At 39.1% G+C, this 13,430-nt stretch overlaps 1 protein-coding gene across 3 annotated transcripts in view; it reads right to left on the bottom strand.

Annotated features, from left to right (window-relative positions):
• The window catches only part of etnk1 (ethanolamine kinase 1), a 45,340-nt gene that overhangs the window by 11,397 nt on the left and 20,513 nt on the right, over positions 1–13,430 (bottom strand). For 2 of the 3 annotated variants that reach the window (XM_041203145.1, XM_041203144.1), the window contains 3 exons: positions 12,231–12,314; positions 11,979–12,139; positions 6,954–7,027 (listed from right to left, as the gene is read on the bottom strand). In XM_041203145.1, coding sequence (XP_041059079.1) covers positions 6,954–7,027; positions 11,979–12,139; positions 12,231–12,314 — 319 coding nt within the window. Of the gene's footprint in view, positions 1–6,953; positions 7,028–11,068; positions 11,127–11,978; positions 12,140–12,230; positions 12,315–13,430 lie in introns of all 3 variants that reach the window. The other variant, XR_005944897.1, reaches the window with a different exon arrangement.

The raw sequence follows: 13,430 nt of genomic DNA on the forward strand, positions 1-13,430 counted from the left end.
GGTGCTATATAACTGTCCATCATGGAATGTTAACCAGTGGTTTTATTGTGTCTAGGTTTCTGACTAGGAAACAGGACAAAATGACACTCTCTGATGTCATTAAGAAACCATATAGGGCTGTGCTGTAGTGAACCTGCCGGTGCACCTGGATCACTCATCCTGTACTGTACAGTCTTTCATCTGGTAGTTCCTTCTAAATAGTGCACATTTACACTGGCTCATTTATTTCTTTAAATTTAGTAGAAAGTTTCAAGAAAACACCATCACTTTAATTACACTCTACTTATATTAGCCAATATCAAAGGATTAATTTCCAGTTTAAAGGATTCTGCATATACAACCTGAAAAAGCCGCCAAATAAAATATATTGCATAAGTATACTTGCAAATTTGAAGTAATTATGGTAATGCAAACAAATTAAGACATGACTTTGTATGTTGTATGGTAATGTAAACCAATTAAGGCATGACTTCACAGGTTGTACAAGAGACATATTTCCCAATTCTAATGTATGGCACAATACAGATAGCAAGTACTGCAACAAAAAAGGCGGCACATAAAAATTAGGGAAACACATTCCATCATTTTGGGGGACAGGCAAATGACAGACTAAGGAGGACTGCATCAGGAACAAAATTAAACATTTAAGTGTTTGTGTGTTTTTATGACACCAAATTTGTAGGGGGATAGTCAATATTGAGGAAGACTGCAACAAATTACAGAAGGACATTAATAAACTAGCAAAATGGGCAAATAATTGGTAAATGAAGTTTAACACATTTGGTAGGAAGAATAGGGAGGTCACTGATTAGTTGGAAGTGCAAGTCTAGGTTGGGTAGAGGAACTAAGGGATCCAAGTACAAACACATCAAATCACTAAAGTTCCGCCACAGATTAGCAAGGCTATATAAAAAAAAAGCAAACCAAGCTCCAGAGTGAAATTGAAATGTAGGGAAGTTATGCTAAATCTTTATCAAACCTTGGTTAGAACACACTGAGAACTGCCTATGAACACACGAAGGGAAAGCTAAACAACATTTGAGGGAGAAGGGAATACTGGTGATGGTGGTAGATTTAAATGAGAAAAGATGGGAGGCAGCTCAAGTGCAGCATAAACGCCAGCATGGGCTGGTTGGGCTGAATGGCCTGTTTCTGTACTATTTATCCTATGTGAGTCGAATAATGTAAAGCTTTAGGCATAAATGTAGCAATACAATACTATTGGCCAATGGTTAAAATTAATGTGAGGAGGCTACCAAGATGACAAATACCACAAACTATTTTTGCCCAAGTCATCCACTGACATTTCAGAAGTAGCACTTCATTGGATAATTTTAACTCACTGCAATCCATTCAAAACATTTGCTAACAGCTTCATCCCAATTCACTTCTACAGAAGTCATTTTTTCCCTGACATTCACACTCGCAATAAAGTAATTCAAGGCAGCAAGCTGAACATCAGTGCAATACTTCCCCAGAGGTAGATATCTTACCAGCAGGAGCAATGCTAAAGTAATGGATGCAGACAGAAGCAAATAGTGAACATAATAAATCAAGTATATAAAATGTAATAAATAAAGTCACAGTACCAGACTAAAAAGGGATTTGACACTATATCGTTACCCATCCCCTTAGATTTTAATCAACTCTTGCACTTCAATTACAAGAAAGACAAAGAACGGAATACATTTCATGTTGCAAACTGATTTTATAGCTTAACATCGATAAACAATATATCATAAAACAGGCATCTCTTTGGCAATGAAGCAAGTCCCAAATTTATAAAAATGGTATATCCATGGACAAATGCATATATGCAAGCAGACTTTAAAGCAAAATCATTATCAGATGTGAGAAACTTAAATGTTTGTCAGTCAAGTTGACTGACTGATTTGTGAACCAGGAATACGAGTTAGAAATGAAACAAATTACCAGCAAATCCATCCAAATCCCTGTCAATATTTAAATTAAAAAATCTAGTTCTATTATAGGAAAACAGAAGACATTATTCAAAAAAGTACATAAATAATTTGTCCTTGTCACACCTCATTAGCATTTGCATAAAATTAATGCTCCCCTTCAGCATTCCTCTGTATTTCACACACTTCCTATACATGTCAATATGCTCAACTAACTTGGCTGCCTTCTGCAACTGCACTTTTCAATACATAATTTTGGGAAATTTGTCACTCCTTGTAGTGATATTTTAACTCATTCCTATAACTTTAAATACCAAAGGAAACTTTAAACTGAATTTTCTGTTGCAGTCTCTGTATAATCAAGTTAGTGCAGGGTTAAAATTGTTCACACCTCTGCATTGGTTTCCAACTATAGTAAAGCCTGTGTGTTGTATAAAATTTACACCAAGTCACACCCTTGCATTTTTTTTTACTGTCATATCCATTATTTAAAAAAAACAAAAGCTACACATTTAAATATAATTTGAAGTATGCTATACAAGGCATTTGATTTAAGGTTATGTATGGGGGAAAAATGGAGAGGAAATTGAAACATCTTAAGATTGACTATTATTTCTCCCAAAGTAAATTTTCCAGCCAGGTAGGTTTCCTTTCCTTCTTATAATTAATGTCACAAGAACAGCATATAAGGACTGTCACATGTGTCCTACAACAGTTCTGTTAAAAACTGAGCAGGGGTGGGGCTATATGACTCCAAACCTGCCGAAGGGCTTCTCAAGTCTCCTCAACCAAAGAAATCACATTTGAGATCACTGCAAATTACCAATCCCAATGAACAGGTCAACTCTCTGATGCAAATGGCTCCAAGTTCTAACTTCCATCATGGAACTGTTTGCACAGAGTATGCAAACTGTTTGCACAGAGTATGCAAACTGTTTGCACAGAGTATGCAAACTGTTTGCACAGAGTATGCAAACTGTTTGCACAGAGTATGCAAACTGTTTGCACAGAGTATGCAAACTGTTTGCACAGAGTATGCAAACTGTTTGCACAGAGTATGCAAACTGTTTGCACAGAGTATGCAAACTGTTTGCACAGAGTATGCAAACTGTTTGCACAGAGTATGCAAACTGTTTGCACAGAGTATGCAAACTGTTTGCACAGAGTATGCAAACTGTTTGCACAGAGTATGCAAACTGTTTGCACAGAGTATGCAAACTGTTTGCACAGAGTATGCAAACTGTTTGCACAGAGTATGCAAACTGTTTGCACAGAGTATGCAAACTGTTTGCACAGAGTATGCAAACTGTTTGCACAGAGTATGCAAACTGTTTGCACAGAGTATGCAAACTGTTTGCACAGAGTATGCAAACTGTTTGCACAGAGTATGCAAACTGTTTGCACAGAGTATGCAAACTGTTTGCACAGAGTATGCAAACTGTTTGCACAGAGTATGCAAACTGTTTGCACAGAGTATGCAAACTGTTTGCACAGAGTATGCAAACTGTTTGCACAGAGTATGCAAACTGTTTGCACAGAGTATGCAAACTGTTTGCACAGAGTATGCAAACTGTTTGCACAGAGTATGCAAACTGTTTGCACAGAGTATGCAAACTGTTTGCACAGAGTATGCAAACTGTTTGCACAGAGTATGCAAACTGTTTGCACAGAGTATGCAAACTGTTTGCACAGAGTATGCAAACTGTTTGCACAGAATATAAGAGCAGGGAGGTTATGCTGGAACTGTATAAACGATGGTTAGGCCACAGCTAAATTATTGCATGCAGTTCTGGAATCTGCATTGTCGGAAGGATGTGATTACTAGAGAGTGCAAAGGAGATTTACCAGCATGTTGCCTGGGCCAGAGAGTTTTTGTTATGAGGAGCGATTGGATCGACTGAGGTTATTTTCCCTGTAGCAGAGGAGATTGAGGTGCACAAAATTATGAGGGGCTTAGATAGGGTAGACAAGAAGGAGCTTTTCCCTTTGGTGGAGGGATCAATAACCAGGGGCACAGATTTAAAGGGGCAGGAGGTTTTGAGGGGATGCAACAAGTTTTTTTCATTCAGAGGGTGGTGGGAATCTGGAACTCACTTCCTGAGAGGGAGGTAGAGGCAGATGCCCTCATAACATTTAAGAAGTATTTGGATATGCACTTGTGATGCCATGCATACAAGGCTATGGGCCTAGTGCTGGAAAATGGGATTAGAATAGTTAGGTACTTGTTTGACTGACGTGGACTTGATGGGCCGAAGGGCCTTTTTCTGTGCTGCAGACCTCTATGACTCTATGGAACAATGGAGGAGAAAAAAAACATGCATCTGTCACTATTGGGGTGCTGTTGAATTTTTCAAACAGATAAAATATATTACATATTTTTGGTCTAGACATCAGAATTTGACTAATTCAAGAGCAATGAAAAGATTTCAATACATACCTAGACATGTAAACATGGAAGGCTGACATTCAAGTGTAACACTAATTATTTCCACGTTATCTTACATATCCAAGCATAGACAAAGTCAGCCACAAAGCAAAGAAAACTCTGTGAAGGACAATGACCCCTAAGCTTGGTTGGGAGAGAGGGGGAAAAGAGCAGGGGTTAGCCTATTGTCCAGTTATTATTTCAAAAAGAGCCTCAAGGGCCACACAGAAATGTTTGACTCTATATTCCAAGTAATTCGTATATACCTCAGGTTGCTGACAATAATAACCAGTTAAAAAAAAAAGACTTGGCTGCTTAGACTTCTAGAACTGAATTTGAACACTGGTTTTGAGAAAGACTTCAAGCGGGGACCCACACATGTAGGTATTGTCTGGGGGAAGCAGGTGCGAATGGGCGAAGCAGGCGCGCCACAGTTAATACAGGGATTGAACCCATGTTGTTGGCGTCATCCTGCACCACATTCTAGCCAATTGAACAAGGAGGAAAATTAGAACTTTACCATATACTGTTTTACAGAAAATACTCTTAAGTCTGGTACTGCTGTTTTTAATGTTTGTAGTGGAAAATAAAATTGGGTGAGGGGGTGGGAAGAACCTGTGCAGCTACATTTGACATGGCTATGCACTTGCAATGCTCTACATGATCTGTTCCTGAGCATAGGAGGAACTCAGCACAGCAGGAATTACCTTCCACCCTGCCTCAGAGGAACTGAACACAGCAAGCAATCTTCCACAATGCCACTATTCATAAAACTATTTTTATCTTATATTGCAAGCACACACAAATGTGAATAAGCTTGTTTTAAAACACTGAAATGAGGAGACAACGATGAAGATTGTTCAAGTTAATAAAATGCAATTTTCTGTGATGAAAAGGTTTCATGTGTATTAAATATATTTTGCTCATTGCAGGCCCACTGCAATTTACAATGCCATCTTGTGGCTCTCTGGTACAACAAACATTCAAATTATTAAACAAAATCAACCTGGAGCCAAGTTAAAGAAATTCAACTGTACAGATCCAATTGAAGTCATATTCAATAAATGTGTAAATGTGATAAATGTTCTTCCATACAGCTTTTCTTTTCTAAAATATGTATTGCTATCCTACAAGTACATAATGTTCCACTAACAGATTATACTTAAATATTTATATTATCTTTTTAATTGTGACATCCAGGGAAATTTAAAACAAGAGGGCAAAAGAACAGAGCAAAAGAAAGAGAGAATGTCAGGATATTTAATTAGGTCAGGTTTCAATTAGTATGCAGCACTTTCAAGTTACTGAATAAATAACTGATAGCATAAAGCATTCAATATAATGCACATATGACAAGTTCAGAGATTATGTCACTATGTTTAGAAGAGGGGGTAAAAGCTAACCTTGTATTTTATTTTCTCAGTACACATTAAAAGCTACAGCAAGTTTTTTTTTTGTTGCAAGAAACATTAAGATTTCGAAAAGGTGCCAGCTATTTTGACTTCTGTAACATTCTTTTTCGCAGTCCAGACTAGTTTAACATGCTAGTCAAATCAGGAAGATGGCATTTCTAGATGCAATTGAAACCTATTGTGTATGTCATATTCAATTCATTTCAGAACAAAACATTCTCTTAAAAGACAGGTGTAGATTTTTAATTTGAAGGGAATTCACTCTGTTCAGTAGGTAAATCAAAAGAGCAAGAGCGTATATAAACAATTGAGGGACTCTACAGGGAGCTGCGCGTCACCATCACCTTCTCATGGGCAATTAGGGATGGACAACAAATGCTGGCCTGGTAAGTGATACCCACATCCTGCGAAATAAAAAAAAAAACATGGAATGCACTGAGATAATCTCCAAGAACTTTTCTCAAATTGGTGCTGGAATGAGGGACAGCTTGTGTTAAGGAAAAACCCATGAACCATTTATTACTGAAGGCTTAAAAGTTCAAAGAGCTGTATGATTATTAGCCAGTTAACTGTGCAGAACTATACAATTCTGTGTGCGTTTTTACTCATCAATAGTAATTTGGAGCCTAAAATTAACTGGAGTGCAGTGCATTGGCATTTCAGTTTCCCAGTGCGACTGGAAGCAAAGCAAGACTGCTCGTTATATTGACAACTAGGATCTGAGAGAGAATCCTAATGGTGCCACATCTCAGTAGGGACAAGAATCTAAAAAGGCTGTTTCAGATCAAGAGATCCAAGGTCTACATGTGGGAAATGAAGCAAGGCTTCTGAAAGCTCATTAAAAATCTAAGCACAGTATATCTCAAACTTTTTTTTAAAAAAAAGAGACACTCAAGCTCACAAAATAAGTCACTCCATTCCAACATAATCACTAAACATGAAGTTTAAAACTGCAGTCTTATTATGGAGAAACTTACCGAGGACATAGGAATGCCTCAGACGATAAAGAAACAAATTTTGTCCAACCAAGTTAAAGTCAAGTTTCCATAACACCATGCAAAACAATTTTTAAACAGAAAAAAGTTGTTCTCCACAAGAATATACACAATAATTAGTTATTTTAGCCAAAGTTATATCACCGTTACCTTTGATAATGGCACTGGATTTTACAGCAAATTAAAAACTCTTAAAACTTACCCCAAAAAATCAAAGTCAATTATTGAATATCTTGACTGAATTAATGCCCATAGACCCCAGAAGAAATGGGAAGCCTAAATAAACAGGAGAGAATAAAAAAAAGTTCAGTTGGTTGATTTTTTAAAAATCATTGTATATTTTTAACAAAAACAAAAATAGCTGGAAAAACTCAGGTCTGACAGCATCTGTGGAGAGGAAGACAGAGTTAACGTTTCGAGTCCATATGACTCTTCGTCAGAACTATTTTTAAGCTGCTTCAAGCTCAGTAATCCTAAGCTAGTGGAAGATAGAAAGCAGGAAACTACAGGCCAGTTAGCTTATTGCTTATAGGGAAAATGCTAGGATTTATGATTAAGGAGGTTATAACTGTGCACTTAGAAAATCTCGATGCAATCAGGCAGAGTCACCATGGTTTCGTGAAAGAGAAATAATGTTTGACTAATTTATCAGAGTTATTTGAGGAAATAATAAGCAACTTGGATAAAGGGGAACCTGTGAATGTGGTGTGCTTAGATTTCCAGAAGGCATATGACAAGGTGCCACAGTAAAGATTACTACACAAAATAAGAGCTCATGGTTTAGGGGGTAACATATAAGATTGGTTAGGTAACAGGAAACAGAGAATAGGCATAAATGGGAATTTTCTGGTTGGCAAGATGTAACAAGTGGAGTGGCACAGGGGTCAGTGCTGGAGCCTCAACTATTTACAATCTATATCAATGATTTGGATGAAGGGACCAAATGTATGGCTGCCAAATTTGCCGATGACACAATGATAGGTAGGAAAGTAAGTTTTGAAGAGGACATAAGGGGTCTGCAAAGAGACACAGATATGTTGAGTGAGTGATCAAAGGTTTGGCAGATTGAGTATAATGTGGCAAACTGTGAACATGTCCACTTTGGCAGGAAAAATAGAAAGGCAGCATATCCCCTAAGTGGGGCAAGATTACATAACTGTGAGGTACAGAGCATATGTCCTAGCATATGAATCACAGTTAGTATGCAGGTACAGCAAGTGATTAGAAGGTAAATGGAATGCAGTTGTTTATTGCAAGGGGAATGAAATTCAAAAGGAGGGGTGTTTTGCTGCGGTTGTACAGGGCATTGGCGAGGCCACATCTAGACTGCTGTGCGGTTTTAGTCTCCTTATTTAATAAAGGACATGATCGCATTAGAAGCAGTTCAGAGTAGGTTCACTGGACTAATTTCTGGGATGGGGGGGTTACCTTATGAGGAAAGGTTGGACAGGTTTGGCCTGTATCCATTAGAGTTTAGAAGATTGAAAGATAGAAACAAAAGATTCTGCGGGGGCTTGACAAGGATGCATGCTGAGAGGATATTTCCCCTTGTGGGAGACACCAGAACTAAGGAATAGCGTTTGGGTTTCCCATTTAAGATGGAGATGGGGGAAATTTTTCTGAGGGTTGAGAGTCTGTTGAACTCTCTTCCCCACAGAGTGGGAGAAGTAAGGACTTTGAATATTTTTAAGGCAGAAGTAGATAGTTTCTTAACTAACAAGAAAGTCAAAGGGTATTGGGGGTGGGGGGGGGTAAGCGGGAAAGTGGCGATGAGGCCTCAATCGGATCAGCCATGATCTTACTGAATGGCAGAGCAGGATTGAGGGTCTGAATGGCCTACTCCTAATTTGTCTGTTCGTATGTTCACTGCGAACATGTCATCAGGGATGACCAAAGGCATTCCAAAGCCATATAAAACAGAAGGTGTTGGATTCAATTCCTAGTTTGCACTGAGTTAGCTATCCGCAGCTGTGTCTGAAATTAAGCTTCCACAATTGGTTCAAGTTAAGGAAGGAATAAAAATTAGAGTTCCCACTTCTAATGTCCATCTTAAACTAGCTAGAAAGCATGCACATTGGCATGCTCATGTCAAGTCAATGGTTTGGACTTTTAAAAAATTTATTCATGGGATGTGAGCATCTCTGGCAAGAACAGCACTTACTGCCCATCCCTAATTGCGGTTGTGGTGATGGTGAACTGCCTTCATGAATCACTGCAGTCCATCTGGTGTAGGGACACAAGTGCTATTAGGAGCTCCAGGTTTTTGACTGCAGTGAAGGAACAGTGATATAGTTTCAAGTCAGCATTGTGTGGGGCTTAGAGGGATGCTTACAGGTGATGGTGTTCCCATACATCTGTTGCCCTTTTCCTTCTACTGGAGGTCGTGGGTTTGGAAAGTGCTGTCGAAGGAGTCTTAGTGAGTTTCAGTAGTGCATCTTGTAGTTGGTACATACTGCTGCTACTGTGCACGAGTGGAGAGAATGAATGTGTAAGATGATGGATGGGGTGCCAAACAAAAACTGCTTTGTCCTGGATGGTGGAAAATATCAAAAATTTTTCTTTTTAAAAAGTCATTTACCTCGTAGGGACTAAATTTTTAAAATGAAAGCATCCTCAACGTACATCAAAAGTATGCAAAGACTGGCATAACTGGAAATTTACTAAGATTTTGTACCTATTTAAGAATTTATTGGATCCCATCCCAACAGAGCAGCTCCCTCTTTCCCCAGTAACGTAGACCATGACAGCTAAATTGTTCTCCCTCCCAGGCCAATAGCTTTTCCAGCTATGAGATGTCATTCTTAACCCTGACACCACGAAGACAACACAATCTTTGGAACTGATGGTTGTGGTTGAAAAGAACAGTATCTAATTATTCAAAGTTTATGAATTTAATCAACAGCTTTTTTTTTAAAAACATACTTGATCAAGTTTAAATTATAGGCAAATTATAAGTATTTATTTGTAATTTACCCTGCCAACCCTCTTCCTGCTGTGATGCTACTTTGAGTTTGTTCTTGCTCTCAGGGCCACACTCTCAATCTCTCCTGCTGCTTTATACTCTTGGGGCTACTTTCTCTCTAACTGCTTTGTATTCTCGAATTGCGCTCTCCTAAAAGTGCTATATAAATGCATGTTGTTGTTGTTGTTGTTGAGGCGCTCTTAGTCCAAACAACATCTGTACATTCAAATTAGACCCATCAAATCTTTGGCAAATATATAATAAATGTATCACCATCATTGGATTTTCTTCTCATCCCCAGTTATTTCTGAGTCCCTCAGAATTTCAGTCGTACTTTCCTCTTCTACAACTCATGGAACCCCCTTGACTACATCATTCATAGATCCAGGATCAGCTTCTACATTTAAACTGACGATACCCAGCTCTATTTCTCTGCCAGCTCTCTTTCTGACCTCTCTTAGCTCTCAGTCCTGCAACATCTCAAAATTTAAATTCTCGCCCTGGTGTTTCAAACCCTTCATGGTTTCATCCCTTTCCATCTCTGTACCCTCCTCCTATCTTACAACAACAAGCCTCTCCACTTTCCATTCACTGACTCTGGCCTTCTATGTACCTTCTTACACTTGGTAGATATGCTTTCAGCCACTGAGGCTGCACACTCAACATCCCCCACTAAGTACTCGCATCTCTCCAACTCCTCCTTTAAAATTCTCTTTATGGCACATCTCTTCGACTATACTTTTGGTCATCCTTACTTTGGCTTGCCGTCAGCTTTTGCCCTATTATTCTGTTGACTTTTTTGTGCACTGTTTTTAAGAAATACCAACGTGAAGACTAGCACTTAAATCAAGGAAAAAGGTACTAAACATTAGAGCTACAAATCAGTTTATTTCATACACTGAAAATATCAATATTTAAGTGGGTTGAAGACAATTTAATCTCAGTTTATACACTGTTGAAGTGATTAGGTCATCAGAAATTCTATTAAATTTGACATGAACATTCCTGCCCTTCATCTATTCGCTTTACACAAAACCTACATATAGAAAGGCTGAATGAAAATATCTACTCCTAATAAATGTGAGAAGTCTATCACACCTTACTCATGGTTGCTTATATCCAGGGCCTGGGAAAGGAAGTTACGCACTGAGCTAATCACCTAGGTCTGTGCCCAAGGGGATGTCTAGGCTCATTAGCCGAACAGCTCGTCAATCTGGATGGGTGCCTTGGACACTGGCGCATAGACCATCCCAATTGACAAGCTACTTGGCCAATGATTGCTGTTATTGAGAACAACAGCATTCATTGACCAAGTAGGACGTGCCAGGTTTCCCAGTGCCTCCTTTTGCACTTACCTCATGCGAGGACTGTTCTATTTCTGTACTGTTCGAGGTTTCTTCTCTTCAGACCTGGCTGGAGGAAGCTGAAACGTCAAGTAATGTAAAGCTACTGTGCCTCACCTCTAGCCCCAGGAGACCCTTCCCGACCCAACCTCCTCACTCTCAATGGTGCGGCCCCTCCCCGGCATCCCCCCGCACATCCCATCCCGGCCTCCTCCCTCTTGAAGATGCGTCCCTGACTCCATTTTGCCTGCTGATCAGATAATAGAGTGCCCTTCACAACCTCACAAAACGTGCTTCTCTCAGGAGTCTCAGCTACAGTAAAGCAATTTTGTAGTCAATATTGTTATGTAGGGAATTCTGAATCCAATTCGCACTTAGCAAGATTCACAAACAAAAAGGACCAAATGCTGGGATTGGGGGTGAAATTTGATTATTGGATGTTACGAGACACCTTAAAGTTCTGAAATGGAGTTTGCGGCATATACATACACTTCTGATGCAAAGTTTGCTGGCCAGCGGTTGGATGTCATATTAGTTGAGGGGCTAGCGGCAAACACCTAATGTTTCCCAGAAATATACAGTAGGCAGATCATGTAAATTAGTGAGTAACCCTGATCTGACGGCAGCGCTGCCACTTTAGAGCAACAGGCTTCAAGACGTGTCCTCTCTTAACCCTGCATGCATGGTTGAGGGGCAGGGTTAAGGGGGTGGGGAATAAGGAACCCAGAAACAGGAGTAGTGCCAGGGCCCATGATTTCTTTCCCTGGCCCAGCCTATGTATAGCTTATACAACAAACTCAAGCTTTAATTGCATGTTTCACACATTAAAGTGTACATTCATTATGTTACATAATAGAACTTGATCAGATTATTCATAATAGTACTTAAGATGTTATTTGCTATACTTGAGCATTAAGCTTACCAGTGCAAACAGATTAACTTGAAAATAAAGTACTTCCACTTCTTTATCAGTTACATCTGTGCCAAGTCCTTTATATTCTTTTAAGGCTTCAAGGTAGGACTTCAACCACTGCAACTGGACATTTTTAGCTGGATACAAACTGTAATCAACTTCATTTACACCTAAGGTAGAAAAAGGGATGAGAAAATAGATGTGCTACGTAACTGTGGACCCGTAGATTACAAAGACAGCCAGAATTTTTAGGTGTCTTACCTGCAAATTCATTGAAGTGGTTCCCAATGTCAAATGCCTGATAGTTGTAGCCTGCATATTCATAATCAATGAATCTCACATGACCTATTCAGAGTACAAAAATAATTAAATCAATGCGTGGACAAAATATTAGATGAACAGGCAAATTCCTAGATGTCTTTCATAAAAAAATGGAATCAATTACCTTCCCCTAAGTTTTAATGTGAGCTGTGCAGTGCCACATATGATAACATAGACTTTTGGCCCATCTGGTCTATGCCAGTGTTTATGTTCCACATGAGTTTCTCCCATTCTCCTTCATCCAACCTTAGTGTATATTTTCTATTCCTTTAACATTTCGAGTCCGAATGACTCTTCATCAAAACTAAAAAAAATAGAAATGTGGTGAAATATAAGCTGGTTGAGGGAGGTGGGACAGGTAGAGCTGGATGGAGAGCCAGTGATAGATGGAGGTAAAGAAGAGATCGCCAAAGATGTCATAGATAAAAGGACGAAGGGTGTTGATGGTGGTGATATTATCTAAGGAATGTGCTAACGGTGACATTAAGGGTAGAAAGCAGGACAAACAAGTGGCAGATGTCCCTAGTGGGGGTGCACCTCATCTTCCGACTAGGCACTCTACAGCCTTCTGGACTTAATATCGAGTTCAACAACTCCAGATAATGAATTCTCTCCTCCATCCCCACCCCCTTTCCGATCCCCCTTTTTCCAATAATTTATATATTTTTTAAAATATATTTTTATTTTCCCACCTAGTTTTAAATTTATTTCGATCTTTGATTTATCTCCACCTTTTAGCCCATTTCGATCCCTTCCCCCCACCCCACCCCGACTATGGCCATCCACCGCTTGCTTGTCCTGCTTTCTACCCTTAATGTCACCATTAGCACATTCCTCAGAAAATATTATCACCATCAACACCCCTTTGTCCTTTTGTCTATGACATCTTTGGCAACCTCTTCTTTGCCTCCACCTATCACTGGCCCTCTATCCAGCTCTACCTGTCCCACTCCCCTCAACCAGCTTATATTTCACCTCATTTCTGTTATTTTCTTAGTTCTGATGAAGAGTCATATGGACTCAAAACATTAACTGTGTTCCTCTCCACAGATGCTGTCAGACCTGCTGAGTTTTTCCAGCTATTTTTGTTTTAGATTTCCAACATCCGCAGTATTTTGTTTTTATTTTCTATTCCTTATT

This window comes from Carcharodon carcharias, chromosome 13 (genome assembly GCF_017639515.1).
Source record: "Carcharodon carcharias isolate sCarCar2 chromosome 13, sCarCar2.pri, whole genome shotgun sequence".
Lineage (NCBI taxonomy): Eukaryota > Metazoa > Chordata > Chondrichthyes > Lamniformes > Lamnidae > Carcharodon > Carcharodon carcharias.